We start from the raw sequence: 13,985 nt of genomic DNA, 5'->3' as shown, positions 1-13,985 counted from the left end.
AGAAGCGAGTACGGGCAGCCATCACCGTGCGGTGGAGAAAACGTTTTCCCGAGGAGGGTTACGAACTCGTACTGTAGGCTAAACATCTGCTGCCACTGTAACTGTTGCCTGGGTGGGGCTGAGCGAGCACCTGACAGGAGAGAGCCGATACCGTCCTCCGACGCGTCCCAGTCCTCGTCGAGGTCGAAACCTCTCAAGAGGACCGAAGGGGGAGCCCACCCAAGTCTGCATGCGTGGTCCAGCGGGACCGTCACATGAACGGCGGTGATGGTCACTCCAAGAGTCTGGGAAGCATCATTCGTCCTCGCCAGCCCCCCACGATCTCCTCCCGACCACTTGAAAGGATCTGTTGGTCCCAGACCGAAACAGGCTCGTGCCGGACAGTAAGAAGTGCATCATCACGGTCACTTCTGTTCGCCTCGTTCCTCCCAGTGTAGCCTGGGAGCGGTTGACGGGACAGGTTAGGGAGGACATGACGCCCTACCCTGCCTACTAGCAGAACCAGTAGGCTGAGAGGACTGCAGGCGATCACCAACCCACGGGGTGATCGAGCGCAGGTCTGGCCAGCGGTCTTCGGCGGAGAAACGCATGGACCAAGGAACAGAGCGTCAGGTATCTGTGGTCAGGGCGCTGCTACGAGAGCTCCTCCCCTGCCTAACAGCAGAACCAGTAAGCTGGGAGGACTGTAGGCAATCACCAACCCACAGTGACGATCAAGCTGCCGGTCTCTGGACCTGCGGTCTTCTTGCGGAGAAACGCTGGACCAAGGACGAAGCATCAAGCTCTTCAGGAGAGCGTCTACGAGCGCTCCTCCCCTGCCTACCAGCAGAACCAGTAGGCTGGGAGGAACGTAGGCAATCACCAACCCACAGTGACGATCGAGCTGCCGGTCTGGACCAGCGGTCTTCTTGCGGAGAAACGCTGGACCAAGGACAGTAGCGTCGTCTCGTGTGTCAGGGGAGCTGCTACCATCGTGCAAGCCATCCGGTCCCAGTGGGAGCAACGATCGGGTGACTGGTAGTGTCCACTAATGCGGTGAGAGCGAGCACCGTCCACTCGATGCGCCCAGGTGAGGCTGGACCAAGTCCAGGCGAGGCTGAACCAGGTCCAGGCGAGGTTGAACCAGGTTCAGGCGAGGCTGGATCCGGTGGCTGGGGGGGAGAGCCTTTTCCCAGCCTCGCTACGTGAACGGTCTGGTGAGAAGGTCACGTCAACCCTGGGAACCGGCAGATCGCCACGAGAGCAATTGCTGGCCTGGCGGGAGTCACCTGAGTGACTGCCACCAGTCTTCCGCTCCGTGCTTGGGTCCTGGCGGCGAGCAGGCTCAGCTGCCTGGACCCTGGCTGCACAGTCACCCGCGGGCAACCTTACACTCTGTACCCCTCGTGAACGAGCGGCCGAGACAGTCCCTGGCGCCAGGAGAGTAGGTACCGGTGTTAGCCAGTACCCCTCCGGTCCCCATCATCTTCTTCCTTGCGGAAGGAGAGACGGGCCCCGTTCCCGAAGGAACAGGAGGACCAGCGTGGGACAGACCCTTGGAGGTCTCAGCAAGACTTCATAAGGGGGGAGGAGGCTACATTCTTCTTCTTCGGCTGGGGGGCCTCGGAAGTCGAAGGGGAAGAGGTAGCAGAAGACGACGACACCTTCCTCTTCTTCCTGGACTTCCTCTTCACCAAATTCCTCAGGACAACCGACAGGTCCTCCATCCAGGACGGAGTTGGGGCAGTTGCCGAAGCAACACGGCCCAACTGCACCTGTCCGGAGGGACCTGCGGGAGTAGTAGTGGAGAGAACACTTCCTCGAGGAGGGCTACGAAACTCTTACCTGGCAGGGGAAGCGTCTGCCACCCCTGAGACTGGTCGGTTGCGCGACCATCGTCTGGGTGGGGCTGAGCGTGCACCTGACAGGCGATAGCCGATACCGTCCTCCGACTCTTCCAAGTCCTCGTTGAGGCCGAAACCTCTCTGAAAGAAAGGATTAATTACAAGAGGGCTGGATGCCCCGCCTCCACCGGTCTCTGTATGCATGGACCCGCGGGAACGTCACGTCAACCCTGGGCACCGGACAATCGCTGCGAGAGTGATTGCTGGTCTGGGGAGAGTCATCCAAGCGACTCCTACCATCTTCCGCTCCGTCCCTGGGTCCGGACACAGTGAGGGAACTCAGCAGTCGACCCTGGCTGCACGGTCACCCATAGATGACCATACACTCTGTAACGCTCGCAAGCGGGTGGCCGAGACAGTTCCCGGTCCGGAGGTGGAGCCTTCGGAACCGGGAGAGGAGATACCAGCAGTGGCCGGTACCTCCATGGTCCCCGTCTGCTTCCTCCCCGAGGAAGGAGACAGACCCTTAGAAGTCCCGTGACGAGACTTGTTAGGGGTAGAGACCACCTTCTCTTTTACAGCAAAGCCTTAAAAGTTGAAGGGGAGGAGGCATGTAGACATGATGATCTCGAAGAGGAGGATGACGACACTTGACGAGCTCTCTTGGTAATAAATATGATTATCAGCAGGGGATCTGTACACATACTCGAGGATCGGTACGCAACATGCTACAAGTCATAGGTACAATTCCAAGGTTAGGATAACCAATACGAAGAGCATCCAACCAATATTGCTGAAAACACAATCACCACTAGTCTGTAAAATAAGGAAAAAAAAATTAAAGTAATGAGGATACTCCTCACACATCGAAGGGCACCGCCCTCCAAAGTGAGAGGAGATCCCCCAACATCAACACATGCACGCCCATCCTTCTATCTTCTTCGGAATAGTAAGTGAAAGGAAGAAGGAGAAGAGAAATTTCCATAACAACAAAACACAAACAAACCTTTGAAGTTCCCTCGGCAATTCCCAAGCGTAAGCGTAATTTCCGGATGAATACATGTCCCATTACAGGATCAATATCACTTACGTTAAATACATGTCTCATCCTCACTACAAATACATATCTCGTGCTCATGCAGGTCTGAGCCAGTGTTAAAGATCGAAAGAATGTTAAAAAAAAAAATGTAAATATGTATATGTTGACTCTTAACACGAGTAGAGGGGCAGTTACAAAGGCTATTACAAAAATGGCAATTTGTCAAAAATTGCATTTTTCCTAACTATACAAACCTGAGGTCCTTTACAATAGGAAGATTACTTTAGCGGCAGCTGGAACGGTCGTAAGCTTCGAACAAGGGGTTAGGTAGTTAACTGCTTGTCTGACAATGCACGCCCCGCACGACTGGGAGGCGAAGAATCACTTTTGCTTTAGGCCCATGCAAGACGCAGAGTGAGGGGTGGCATGAGGTGGAGCTATGTGTAAAGGACCTCAGGTTTGTATAGTTAGGAAAAATGCAATTTTCGACAAATTGCCATTTGTTCCGACACGTTATACAAACCATGAGAGCCGATACCGTCCTCTCATTCCAGTCCTCGTCGAGGTCAAAACTTCTCAGGAGGACCGAAAAAGGGGGGGGGAGCGCTGCAATACTCCGTAGAAAATGCCGCTGTCGCGGCAGAGGAGGTGGAAGTAGCTTGTTCGACCGGCTAGACCTGAGCAAGCCATCTCGTCCGAAGACGAGAGGATCTACCTGGTCAAGAACCGAGTCGAGAAGCTTCGATAGCGGCAAGCCCACCATCAGTCTGGTTTCCCTTCTTCGGGCTCTAGAATGATTTGAGCCGTGACGCGGGCTCTGCTGGTGGGAGCGGCGAAAATTTCCCGAGGTCGTTGTGCTGACAAATCAGTGCAATGACCAGGGTAAAATTCGTCTGGATCTCGGAAGTCACAGCATCTTGCAGAGTAGGACCGTCAAACCCCTCTAACAAGAGCATATTCTGAGAACCTCCCCCCTCGAACAAGAGCATATTCTGAGAACCTCCCCCTTCAGGAGGGGGAACAGTGACAGACCCCTCTCGATCTCCTCCTGCCACTTGCGCGTGCGTCCTGGTCGGTCCGAAGATCATGCCTGGTACGTACGGCGTCATTGCAGGATCGTGCGGGGCACGCCCCTCACGATCTCCCCGCTGTGCCTCGATCTTCCCGATGTAACCGAGGAAGTTGAAGGCACGGGAGAGGAAGACCCGACGCTCCCCTTCGCTCGCTGGCAGAACCAGCAGGCTCTGGGGGCTGCAGGCGATCATCAACCTGCAGGCCTAGTCGAGCGGCTTTCCCTGGGGAAAACGGCTGAACCAAGAACAGCGGCCCCGATCTCGTGTGTCAGAGGAGCTCCTGTTGGTCTCCCTATCCGCCTGGTCCCTGCGGGAGCGACGGTCGGAAGACCTGCAGAGACCACTGCGGTGAGACCGGTGTGTGTTCTCGCGGCGCGTCGAACCGCTGGTACCAGCCGAGGCTGGCGCCACCGATCGGGAAAGCCCCTTCCCAGCCTCAGCATGTGGCCAGTCAGGGACAGTCTTGTCTACCCGGGTTACCAGCTGGTCGCTGCGATAGCGGCCGCTAGCCTGGCGAGAGTCACCAGCCTTCTGCTCCGTGCCGCAGTCCTGGCGCCAAGCGAACTCTGGTGCCAGCACTTTGGCTGCATGGTCTCCGCGGGAGACCGTACACTCGGGATCTCTCGCGAACGAGAGACCGAGCCGGTACCTGACGTAGTGGCAGCGCCACTAACACCAGGCGAGGAAGTATTGGTGGTAGCCGGTACTTCTCTGGTCCCCGTTTTCTTCTTCCTTGCGGAAGAAGAGACTGGCCCTGTTCTCGAAAGATCAGGAGGACCAGCAGAAGGACCCCTGTCCTACTGGGGTGGGACGGGCCCTTAGAAGTTCCCAAAGGAGCCTTCTTAGGGGGGACCAGTCGCGGCTCATCGAGCCGATGGCACCAGCCGAAGCTGGTGCCAACGGCCAGGGGAATCTCTTCACAGCCTGAGCTCGTGGCCGGTCGGAGAAAGTCACGTCCACCCTGGGTACCAGCAGGTTGCTACGAGAGCGGCCGCTGGCCTGGCGAGTCACCTGAGCGGCTCTCACCAGCCTTCTGCTCTGTGCCGCGGTCCTGGCGCCGAGCAAACTCTGGCGCCAAAACTTTGGCTGCACGGTCTCCCGAGGGAGAGCGTACACTCAGGACCTCTCGCGAACGAGAGGCCGAGCAGGATCCTGGCTTAGCGGCGTAGGCGAGAAAGAACCGGTCGAAACCGGTACTCCTCTCGTCCCCGCCTTCCTCTTCCTCGCAGAAGGGGAGGCGGGCCCCGCTCCCGAAGGAGCAGAAGACCGCCGGTGGGACGGGCCCTAGAAGTTCCCGAAAGAGACTTTTTAGGGGGGGGGGGGGAGGAGGCAGCCTTCTTCTTCTTCGGCTTGGGGGCCTTAGAAGTCGAAGGGGAAGAGCGGCAGCAGACGACGAAGACCACCTTCCTTTTCTTCTTCGTCAGCTCACGCAGGACAGTCGTCAGGTCCTCCATCCAGGCCGGAGTCGGGGCTATTGCCGAAGCAACACGGTCCGACTGCACCTGTCCGGAAGGACCTGGGACTGGGGAAGACACACAGTGGGCAGGACTAGCGTGGACAGGGGCAGGAACAGCAGGAGCGGCCGGTACAGCAACCAGCTCAGGAGCGGCAGGAACAGCGGCAGCGGCAGAAACAGCAGGGACCGCCAAGCCAGCAGCGGGAAGAACCTCGGCGGCAGGTACAGCAGGTACGGCCAGCCCAGCCATCGTCCTCGTAGAATCATCGGCAGCCAGCGGGAACCTGGGCACTGGTGGCCGGTCCAGGGGGGAGCTCTTAGGTGCAGCGGAAGTCTGGGGAAGCAACACGAAGAACCCAGGCGGCGGCGGCATACCCCCCCTCGGTACAGTGGCGACCAGCCCTTGAACAGCGGTAGATGATGTCACCGACACAGTGTGAGGAGTATACACCAGAAGGGGGGAAGCGGCATATGCGAGGGTCGAGATCGTGGCGGTGGTAGTGGTAACCGCTCCATGAGTCACCGCCCCAGACCCCGCCAGACGTTGAAGCAGCCCCTGGATGCTACGCACGCCCTGCAGCCCCAGCGGCCCACACCTGTCCAAGGTTCGTATCCCACGGATGTAGCACCTGCGGTAGCACAGACAGATTAGTAAGAGGGGTTCCCTCACGCACGGGGGGAGACATGCCCCACCCGGAACGCACGGAAGACCCCAAATACAAAATTACGCCGGGGCACCGAGCGCCCTCCTCCACGCTTAACAGATCGGCGAGGAAAAGGACCCGGACCCCCCCCGCGCGAAGGGGAAGGAGTCAACGAGGGAGCTGAGCGGGGGGCAGGAAAGAAGACGAAGAATCGGATACCAAGGGAGTCACGGGAGAGCTTTCCGACGACTTCCTGGTAGACCTTCGCTTCCCCCACCCCCGCACAGCAGTGAAACAATATGAAAATGAAACAGAATACTGCACTTGCGATTTCACTTCATACAACACAAAAGGGAAAGGATCAATTCACGGGTGAGAGCGGAACCTTGATCCATAATAATATGACGTAATCATGAAAATGAAAAAGAATACTGCACTTGCGATTTCACTTTCACACAAAAATAAAAGGGGAAGGATCAATTCCCGGGTAAGAGTGGAAACTTGATCCAAAATGAAAATTGATGCAATCAAAATAATATATGAAAATGAAAAAGAATACTGCACTTGCGATTCCACTTTCACACAAAATAAAGGGCTCGTGCCGAGCGCATTCGCGCCCTCGGCACGCACAGGGCAAAAATATAAATGAAAAAGAGTACCGTACTTACAATTTTCAATTAGAAACTTTCACCCAGAAAAACACGACTCGGTGCGAGTGTTTACATCCCTGCCCCACGGTAGTTACTGCCTAATTACCTTGTTCAAGATTCAACGGCCGTAATTCCAGCTACACCGAAAGTACATTCCTATTGTTAAAGGACCGAGGGTTTGTATCACGTATCGGAACAAACAGTACTAGTATGTATATGGGTTCTCAGATCTCTTGGTGTAAATACAATTATATCAGATGTTTCAGCCGTCAGACCTAATAAGTGGCTAAGGAAAAACCCTTACTCTTGAATGTTAAGATATAAAGCTAACAATAAAGCCACATTTCTAACCTAAACTTAACTGTAACTATTAAATTCAAGATTTTTATCTGCAAACTGCATCAAGAGCAAAACTAATGATGATGCTAACAAGTCAAGAAGTTGGTAGGTAAAGCAGCTGCCTTACTGGAACAAAAAATGGGCTTAAAGCTGTACATACCATAAGTTGGAGATCTTTTGACTTATCCCAAGTGAAGTTCTCCAACTGAAGATGCACATTTTGGCTTTTCAGCAAACCTAACAATCCCTTTTCTTCTTCACGAATGAACAGAAGCGCTTTGCCCTTTCCACCAGCACGAGCTGTCCTTCCTACACGATGGATGTATTCTCTGGGAAAACAAAAACATATCAGTAGTCAAATTTTTTAAGATCAAAGACCTAACTGCTGTTTATAATTCCCTATCCTGAATCATTCCTGAGAATAATTACAAAAGGCTTCCTGAAGAAGTCTGGAAGCAAAACTGAGCATATAAAAAATTAATTTTTACTCAGTGAAACCAAAATATAAATGTGATATTTTGTAATCTTTTATAGCTTCTTTACAAATATTCTTTACAAATATTTCCAGTCATAAGAGCATAACACATATACACTTTCATTCTTGAAAAATCCAGTAGTGGCAGACAAATTTGCCACAAGTCTATTGTGACTGAAAATTGTTGATAATTAAATACCTGTATGGTGAAAAGTCGTAAGAATGTAGAAAGCATTTAAGAAATAACTTTTACATAAAATTCAGCCTCTTCCTGAGGTGTTGTTTCTTTTGTTTACATTCTCCAGGGTACTTTCATCATAAAATGTTTTGGAATTTGCTGTGCTGCTTTTCCCTCCCAACTCCTATTACCTACAGCATCCTTTCCTATCAAGCTTCACTTTTTTTCCCCCAACCCCTTTCCTTTTGTTTCCTTTGGGTTGCCTGTCTCTTCAGCTTTCACATAAAAAAACAGCAAAGTTCCCAAAACAAATACATCTAGATTATGGACAGTTTTGCACATATAACACAAAGTAAAATAAATCGTAAATTTCTTTTTAATATACCCACAATAAAACATTCTGCTTATTACTTACTTAGGATCTCGTGGTGGATCAAACTGTACAATCCAGTCGACTGCTGGGATGTCCCATCCCCGAGCAGCAACATCAGTACACAGTAAAATTCCAGATTCCAATTTCGAGAAACTATAGAACATCTGTGTACGTAATCCTTGCCGATTTTTACCCTGAAAGCAAGGAAGTATCTAGTTACGTTTAATTGTAAGGGTAGTAGTTAAGCATTTGGTACCCACCTACATTAGCATAAAATAATTTAACCATTTATAAAATGAATTAAGCATTTAAATACAGTCCATTTTGGCCCTTAAAATGGCAATTTGTCGAAAATTGCATTTTTCCTAACTATACAAACCTGAGGTCCTGTAACAATAGGAACGGTCGTAAGCTTCGAACAAGGGTGTTCGGTAGTTAACTGCTTGTCCGACAGTGCGCGCGCTGTGCGACTGGGAGGTGAAGAATCACTTTTGCTTTAGGCCCAGGAAAAACACAGAGTGAGGGGTGGCATGAGGTGGAACTATATGTAAAGGACCTCAGGTTTGTATAGTTAGTAAAAATGCAAACCTTTCGGTCCTTTAACAATAGGAAGACTCACTTCTTGGTGGGAGGAATCCGAGTCTTAAGAACAGACTGGTGTTCGCCCAACCTTGGATTCCCTCCCTGGTCGTAAGAGCAGAGGGAGGGGTCCTAGCCTCTGCCCAATTGATCGGGGTATGTACCGCAGGATCAATGGTCAGACCTCTGTACCCAAGTAATAAGATGGAGGCAAGCGTACCTCTAAAACTAGCAAGCAAGAACTTGTTCCTATTGCAAGAGGCAATATGAAGTCATGAGTTGTCTCTTGTTGGCTTCCACTTCTCCCCACCCCTTGTTGGGGGAAGTGGTGGATAATTGCTCCTATCCCTACTGAAAGGGATAGGATGGGGCTCGGTCGAGTAGCTTACCTGCATTGCCTCCTGATCCAGCGTAGTGACGACCACGTCCCTCTGCCCACAGGTAGAGGGAGAGAAAAAGATGGGGAAGAGAAGGCCAGTCACATTCTCATTCACCTATCCCTTCATGCAGTCACACAAGGATGCGATGCTGTTCTGTCCGCTCGAGTGCTGGGTAAGCTACACAACGTGCTGAGCAGCCACCACGGGTCCTAAGGAACAAGTGTCCAAGAACCTGTGGGCTATATCCTGAAGGTAGAAGGAGGTGCATGTGGTCTGGTTGGACCAGACCACTGCCTTCAGTGCCTGCGCCACGGAGAAGTTCTTGCGGAACGCGAGGGAAGACCAATATCTCTGACCTCGTGGGCTCTCGGACAAAGGGTACAGATGTCGTCGCTACCATCAGCTTCGTACACCCTCCTGATCACCTCACGAAGCCAGAAAGAAAGGGTGTTCCTGTATACTTCTTTCTTGGTCATCCCGATGCTAACGAAGAGGCGTCAACACTCAGACCTGAGGTGTTGAGTTCTCTTCAGATAGCGCCGTCGTGCCCTCACAGGACAAAGCAGCATCTCCTTCACATCGAAGGCAGTGAAGTCCATTAGGGAGGGGATTGTGAAGGACTCGAACCAATCAGCAGGGACCGAAGGATTCTGAGTCTTCGCTACGAAGTTCGGTACGAAAGGGAATAGTTGCTATGACCTATCCCTCTTCTCGACATAATCTTCAGTGATGTCCAGTACCCATACTTGTCTATCCGTCTACAGTGCAGTGTCTCGCATTCTCGTATCCCATTGCAGCGAAGTCTCTCGCGGTCTCGTATCACCTTGCGGCGAAGTCTCTCCGTCTCCGTAGTGGATAGGACACCGACACTCCATGGTGGGTGTCGATGGTATGGGTACTGGGACAAGCTAGTAGGACGAAGTAATGATTGATCTGGAACAACCGAACTAAGTCCACAGCGTAGCTCGCAATTGACTTGGGCGCTTTGACAGCTGCCGACTGACTGCGTTCAGTTGTGTGAGGCAAGCTGTCCAAGCATCCAAGCAAGTCACACTGACCTTCGCCTTTAAAGGGGTATGCCGAGAGACCATACAAATCATCTATTTGTTTGCCACCAATGCTGGACGGCGAGGTGATGATTCTCTCAAGGCATGTGCCCAACAGGCGAAAGTCAATTGCCTTCTAGAGACCGAGGTCCCTGATGGCAAGACAGAATTCTCATAGTAGTTGAATCTCAGCTAAGGAGAAACAACACTTACTGTATATTTCAGCGTATAAGTCGACTCCCCAATTCTGAGTAAATTTTTATTATTTTAACTAATATCAGGTATATTAGTCGACCTATAAAATATGAGGCCAACCGTACGCTCAAAATAAGCAGCAGGGTAAAAAGTATCATATAAAATAACCTGAATGTTATTACGGTACATATGTGAGGCCAACCATACGCTTAATATAAGCAGCAGGGTAAAACATATCATATAAAATAACCTGAATGTTATTACAGTACATATGTTGCTCTACTTACCATAAGAAATACAGGTAATATATTCGGTATATTAACAAATCTGTGTAATATATAAAAGATGAATACTGGAAAATATGATTAGAAATGACGAAACGAACGATACGTTACTCGAGTGTAATGTAAACAAACAAAGCGCTAACTAACGCTGCATAACAGCCTACGTATATATGTATGTACAAACTGCCACTCAAGTTAATGTTTTGATTGGGTCGTTAAAACGACGTGCCGGTATTTTATTATTATGTTGGAATATTCTTTGACCATTGGTTCATCTATGGCATAAACAGGCTCATTTGAGGGAAAACGAACCTGCAGTCGATTCACCAGATTCAAACTGGGATCCTTATGATGAAACCGTGAATGATAATTTGTTTGATGAATTGTTTAATTCAAGTGACGATGACTCAAGTAATTTTGAAGGATTTTAAATACATATTTACTATTAAATACAATTTTTTTTTATTTTATTTAAAGTGATAAATAAAGATTTCAGACAATAAATGTTTTTGAACAATACCCCGGTAAATATAAAACTGTCAGAGTGAACGCATCCTTCTCAATTAGGGTACTACAAATGGCTACGCAATGTTTACACTTGCTGTGCGATTGGGGTTTCTTCAAGTTACTTTGATTTTTTTCATTTTATTTAAGGTAATGGATGTTCTAATATATTATTATTGTCATATTACAGTGTGAAATGTTTTTAATACTGGTATTTACATACATAGTTACCTCAACAAGGCTGTCATTGTTATTAGTCAACTGTAAAGCCTGGATTCCTGTACCAATATGCCAAAATAATAAAGATTCACTTTTTGTTACCGTTAGATAAGTCGACCCCCTAATTTTGGCATGATTTTTTGGGGCTAAAGGGTCGACTTATACGCCGAAATATACGGTATGTGCCGTTGAAGACGAAGGTGGAAGGTGAATGCAACCTACGTCTTCACAGCCGAATCAAGAGAAGTAATTCTCAAGACTCTGAACCTGTACTTACAAAGGACTGAAAACGCTAAACCACTATTTCATTGCTGTTCGGTGAGAAGTCGTAGTTGCAATGAAAGCGGGGCGCTTTTCAGTAATGAAAACACAGGGATGTACTGCCTGAAGAACCGCTCTTCTTCTTCAGGTTATCCAGGGAGGACAAAATACTTGGAAGTAGAGCTGGCAGGGCGGGGAACAGGCGATGTCTTCCGTTAAACATCTGTAATTCGGGGTGAACAATAAACAATTGCACACCTACAAATACGAAATATTTTAGAAAAACTCAGATGTCTGAAGAAATCATTCCGCATTATCGCAGAGGTGCGATGCAGCGGGAGACTAGGCTACAGACTTCTGTTACCGTGCAGTAAACAGAAAGATGATAGAGTCTACTGAGATATCTCTGTCTGAAAATTCTCGCAATGTCCAAGGCGATGCAGTAGAGATGGTCATTCATGTATGCGAGAATCCCTATCAATCAGAGACCTAAGTCTGTGATTATCGGGCAGAGATACGGTTCGGTAGTCAATCATTGTAGAGGAGAGAGACATAAACCGACCGTGCATCTCAGAGAGCCAGCTGGTACTGGGCTGCGGCAGGCAGCCCAATACACCGTTAGCTCTCGCTCACTCGTCATCCTGAGTTGCCAGGTAATCCATTCCAAGAAGGAATGCGTTCGGCTAGAACCATCGAGCGTAAAAAAAAATACGCTCAAGCAATTGTATTTAAACAAAACGGATTTCGGTGAATACAAAAGCCGAGGTGGTGTTGTCGTAACAATACCATAAGTATCTCAAAATCCTAAATTCTTTTCCATTCGAGGAATGAGAATAAGGATTGGAAGCCGACACCCTTCATTCTCTAATCAAGAGAGTGAAGAAGTCTTCCCCGAAGGAAAGCTTCAATGGTGATAACAGAATACCGAAGACGATAGTTCAAGCCAAACTGGATGTTCCCATCCATTCTTCTCTATCCCAGGGTTGGCCACCTACTGTGAGATATTCTTCCTTCAGCAGCAGTGCTTCTTCCAAACGCTAGAAATTCCAGGAATTCAAGCATTCGGCAAGATTCCCGATTATTGTAGTAACAATTATCTGGGATTCTCGTCTATCCCACTCTGGACCGTGGTTTCGCCCAAGTGTTTGCAGATTGTAAAAAACCAGAACACTGAGAGTGCTAGAAATTCCGAAGAATTCTAAGCGCTCGGCAAAACCCCCACCTAATTCGTCAGACGATTATCGGTTGGTGGTCCTCCCGATTCCCATAGAAATCGAGGATGGGGCAGGATCCTTCCTCAACGACGGGGACTCACGTCCGGTAGGACCCGAAGGTCCCCCCAAGGAACGCAGTCCCCAACGTGGAATCCTACAGAGAATGCTCTGCAGGATCCTTCCCCTTTCCCTCATAGCCGTAGGGAGAGAGGGAATGGGGGAGGAATTGGATACTCGCTCGCCTTTCCAGCGGAACTAGCAGTTGGAGAAGCGAGTAAGAGCAGCATCACCTTGCGGCAGGGTCTGGGAAAACGTTATCGTCAGGAGAAAATGTTTTCCCGGGGAGGGTTATGAACTCGTACTGTAGGTTAAGCGTCTGCCGCCACCGTGAACGTCGTCTGGGTGGGGCTGAGCGAGCACCTGACAGGAGAGAGCCGATACCGTCCCCCGACGCGTCCCAGTCCTCGCCAGGGCCGAAACCTCTCAAGAGGACCGAAGGGGGAGCGCACCCTGTTCTCTTGAATGCGTGGTCCAGACGGACCGTCACGTGAACAGCGGTGATGGCCCCTCCAAGAGTCTGGGTCCTTGCCAGCCCCCCCACCCTCACGGTCACTCCTGTTTGCCTCGTTCCTCCCGGTGTAGCCTAAGGAGGTTGAAGGGACAGGTGAGGGAGACCTGATGCTCCTACCCTGCCTACTAGCATGCTAATAGGCTGGGAGGACTACAGGCGATCGCCAACCAACGGTGGCGATCGAGCTGCAGGTCTGGACCAGCGGCTTCTTGTGGAGAAAAGCTGGACCAAGGAACGAAGCGTCGGTCTTTTATGTCAGGGGAGCTGTTATGAGAGCTCCTCCCCTGCCTACCAACAGAACCGGTAGGCTGGGAGGACTGTGGCGATCATCAACCACGGTGATGGTCGAGTTGCTGGTTTGGACCAGCGGTTTTCCTGCCTTCAGGAGATCACTCTCCTGGGGAGAGCGGCTAGACCGAGAGCAGCGGCGATGGTCCCGACGGCGATCCTTCCCCAAGGTCATTGTGCTAATGAATCAGTGCAATGACCTCAGCAAAATTCCTCTGGATCTCAGGAGTGACCGCATCTTGAGGAGCAGGACCGTCAAGTCCCTCCAGCAAGAGCGATTCCCGAGACCCTCCTCCTTCAGAAGAAGGAACAGCAGCAGACCCCTCCTGGTCTCCTCCTGCCACTTGCGCATACGACCTGGTCAATCCGAGGACCGTGCCTGGCACGTAGGGCG

General features: G+C 50.5%; 1 protein-coding gene across 2 annotated transcripts in view; it reads right to left on the bottom strand.

Moving 5' to 3' along the window:
* LOC135200204 (uncharacterized) overlaps nucleotides 1-13,985 on the bottom strand; it is a 116,140-nt gene that overhangs the window by 24,285 nt on the left and 77,870 nt on the right. For both annotated transcript variants that reach the window (XM_064228644.1, XM_064228650.1), the window contains exons 9-10: nucleotides 8,093-8,244; nucleotides 7,185-7,353 (exon numbers count right to left, since the gene is read on the bottom strand). In XM_064228644.1, the coding sequence (XP_064084714.1) occupies nucleotides 7,185-7,353; nucleotides 8,093-8,244 (321 nt within the window). The remainder of the gene's footprint in view (nucleotides 1-7,184; nucleotides 7,354-8,092; nucleotides 8,245-13,985) is intronic.

The sequence above is a fragment of the Macrobrachium nipponense genome, chromosome 23 (genome assembly GCF_015104395.2).
Source record: "Macrobrachium nipponense isolate FS-2020 chromosome 23, ASM1510439v2, whole genome shotgun sequence".
Taxonomy (NCBI): domain Eukaryota; kingdom Metazoa; phylum Arthropoda; class Malacostraca; order Decapoda; family Palaemonidae; genus Macrobrachium; species Macrobrachium nipponense.
Note: the sequence above shows the minus strand (reverse complement) of the source record. Positions and strands in the feature narration are given on the sequence as shown.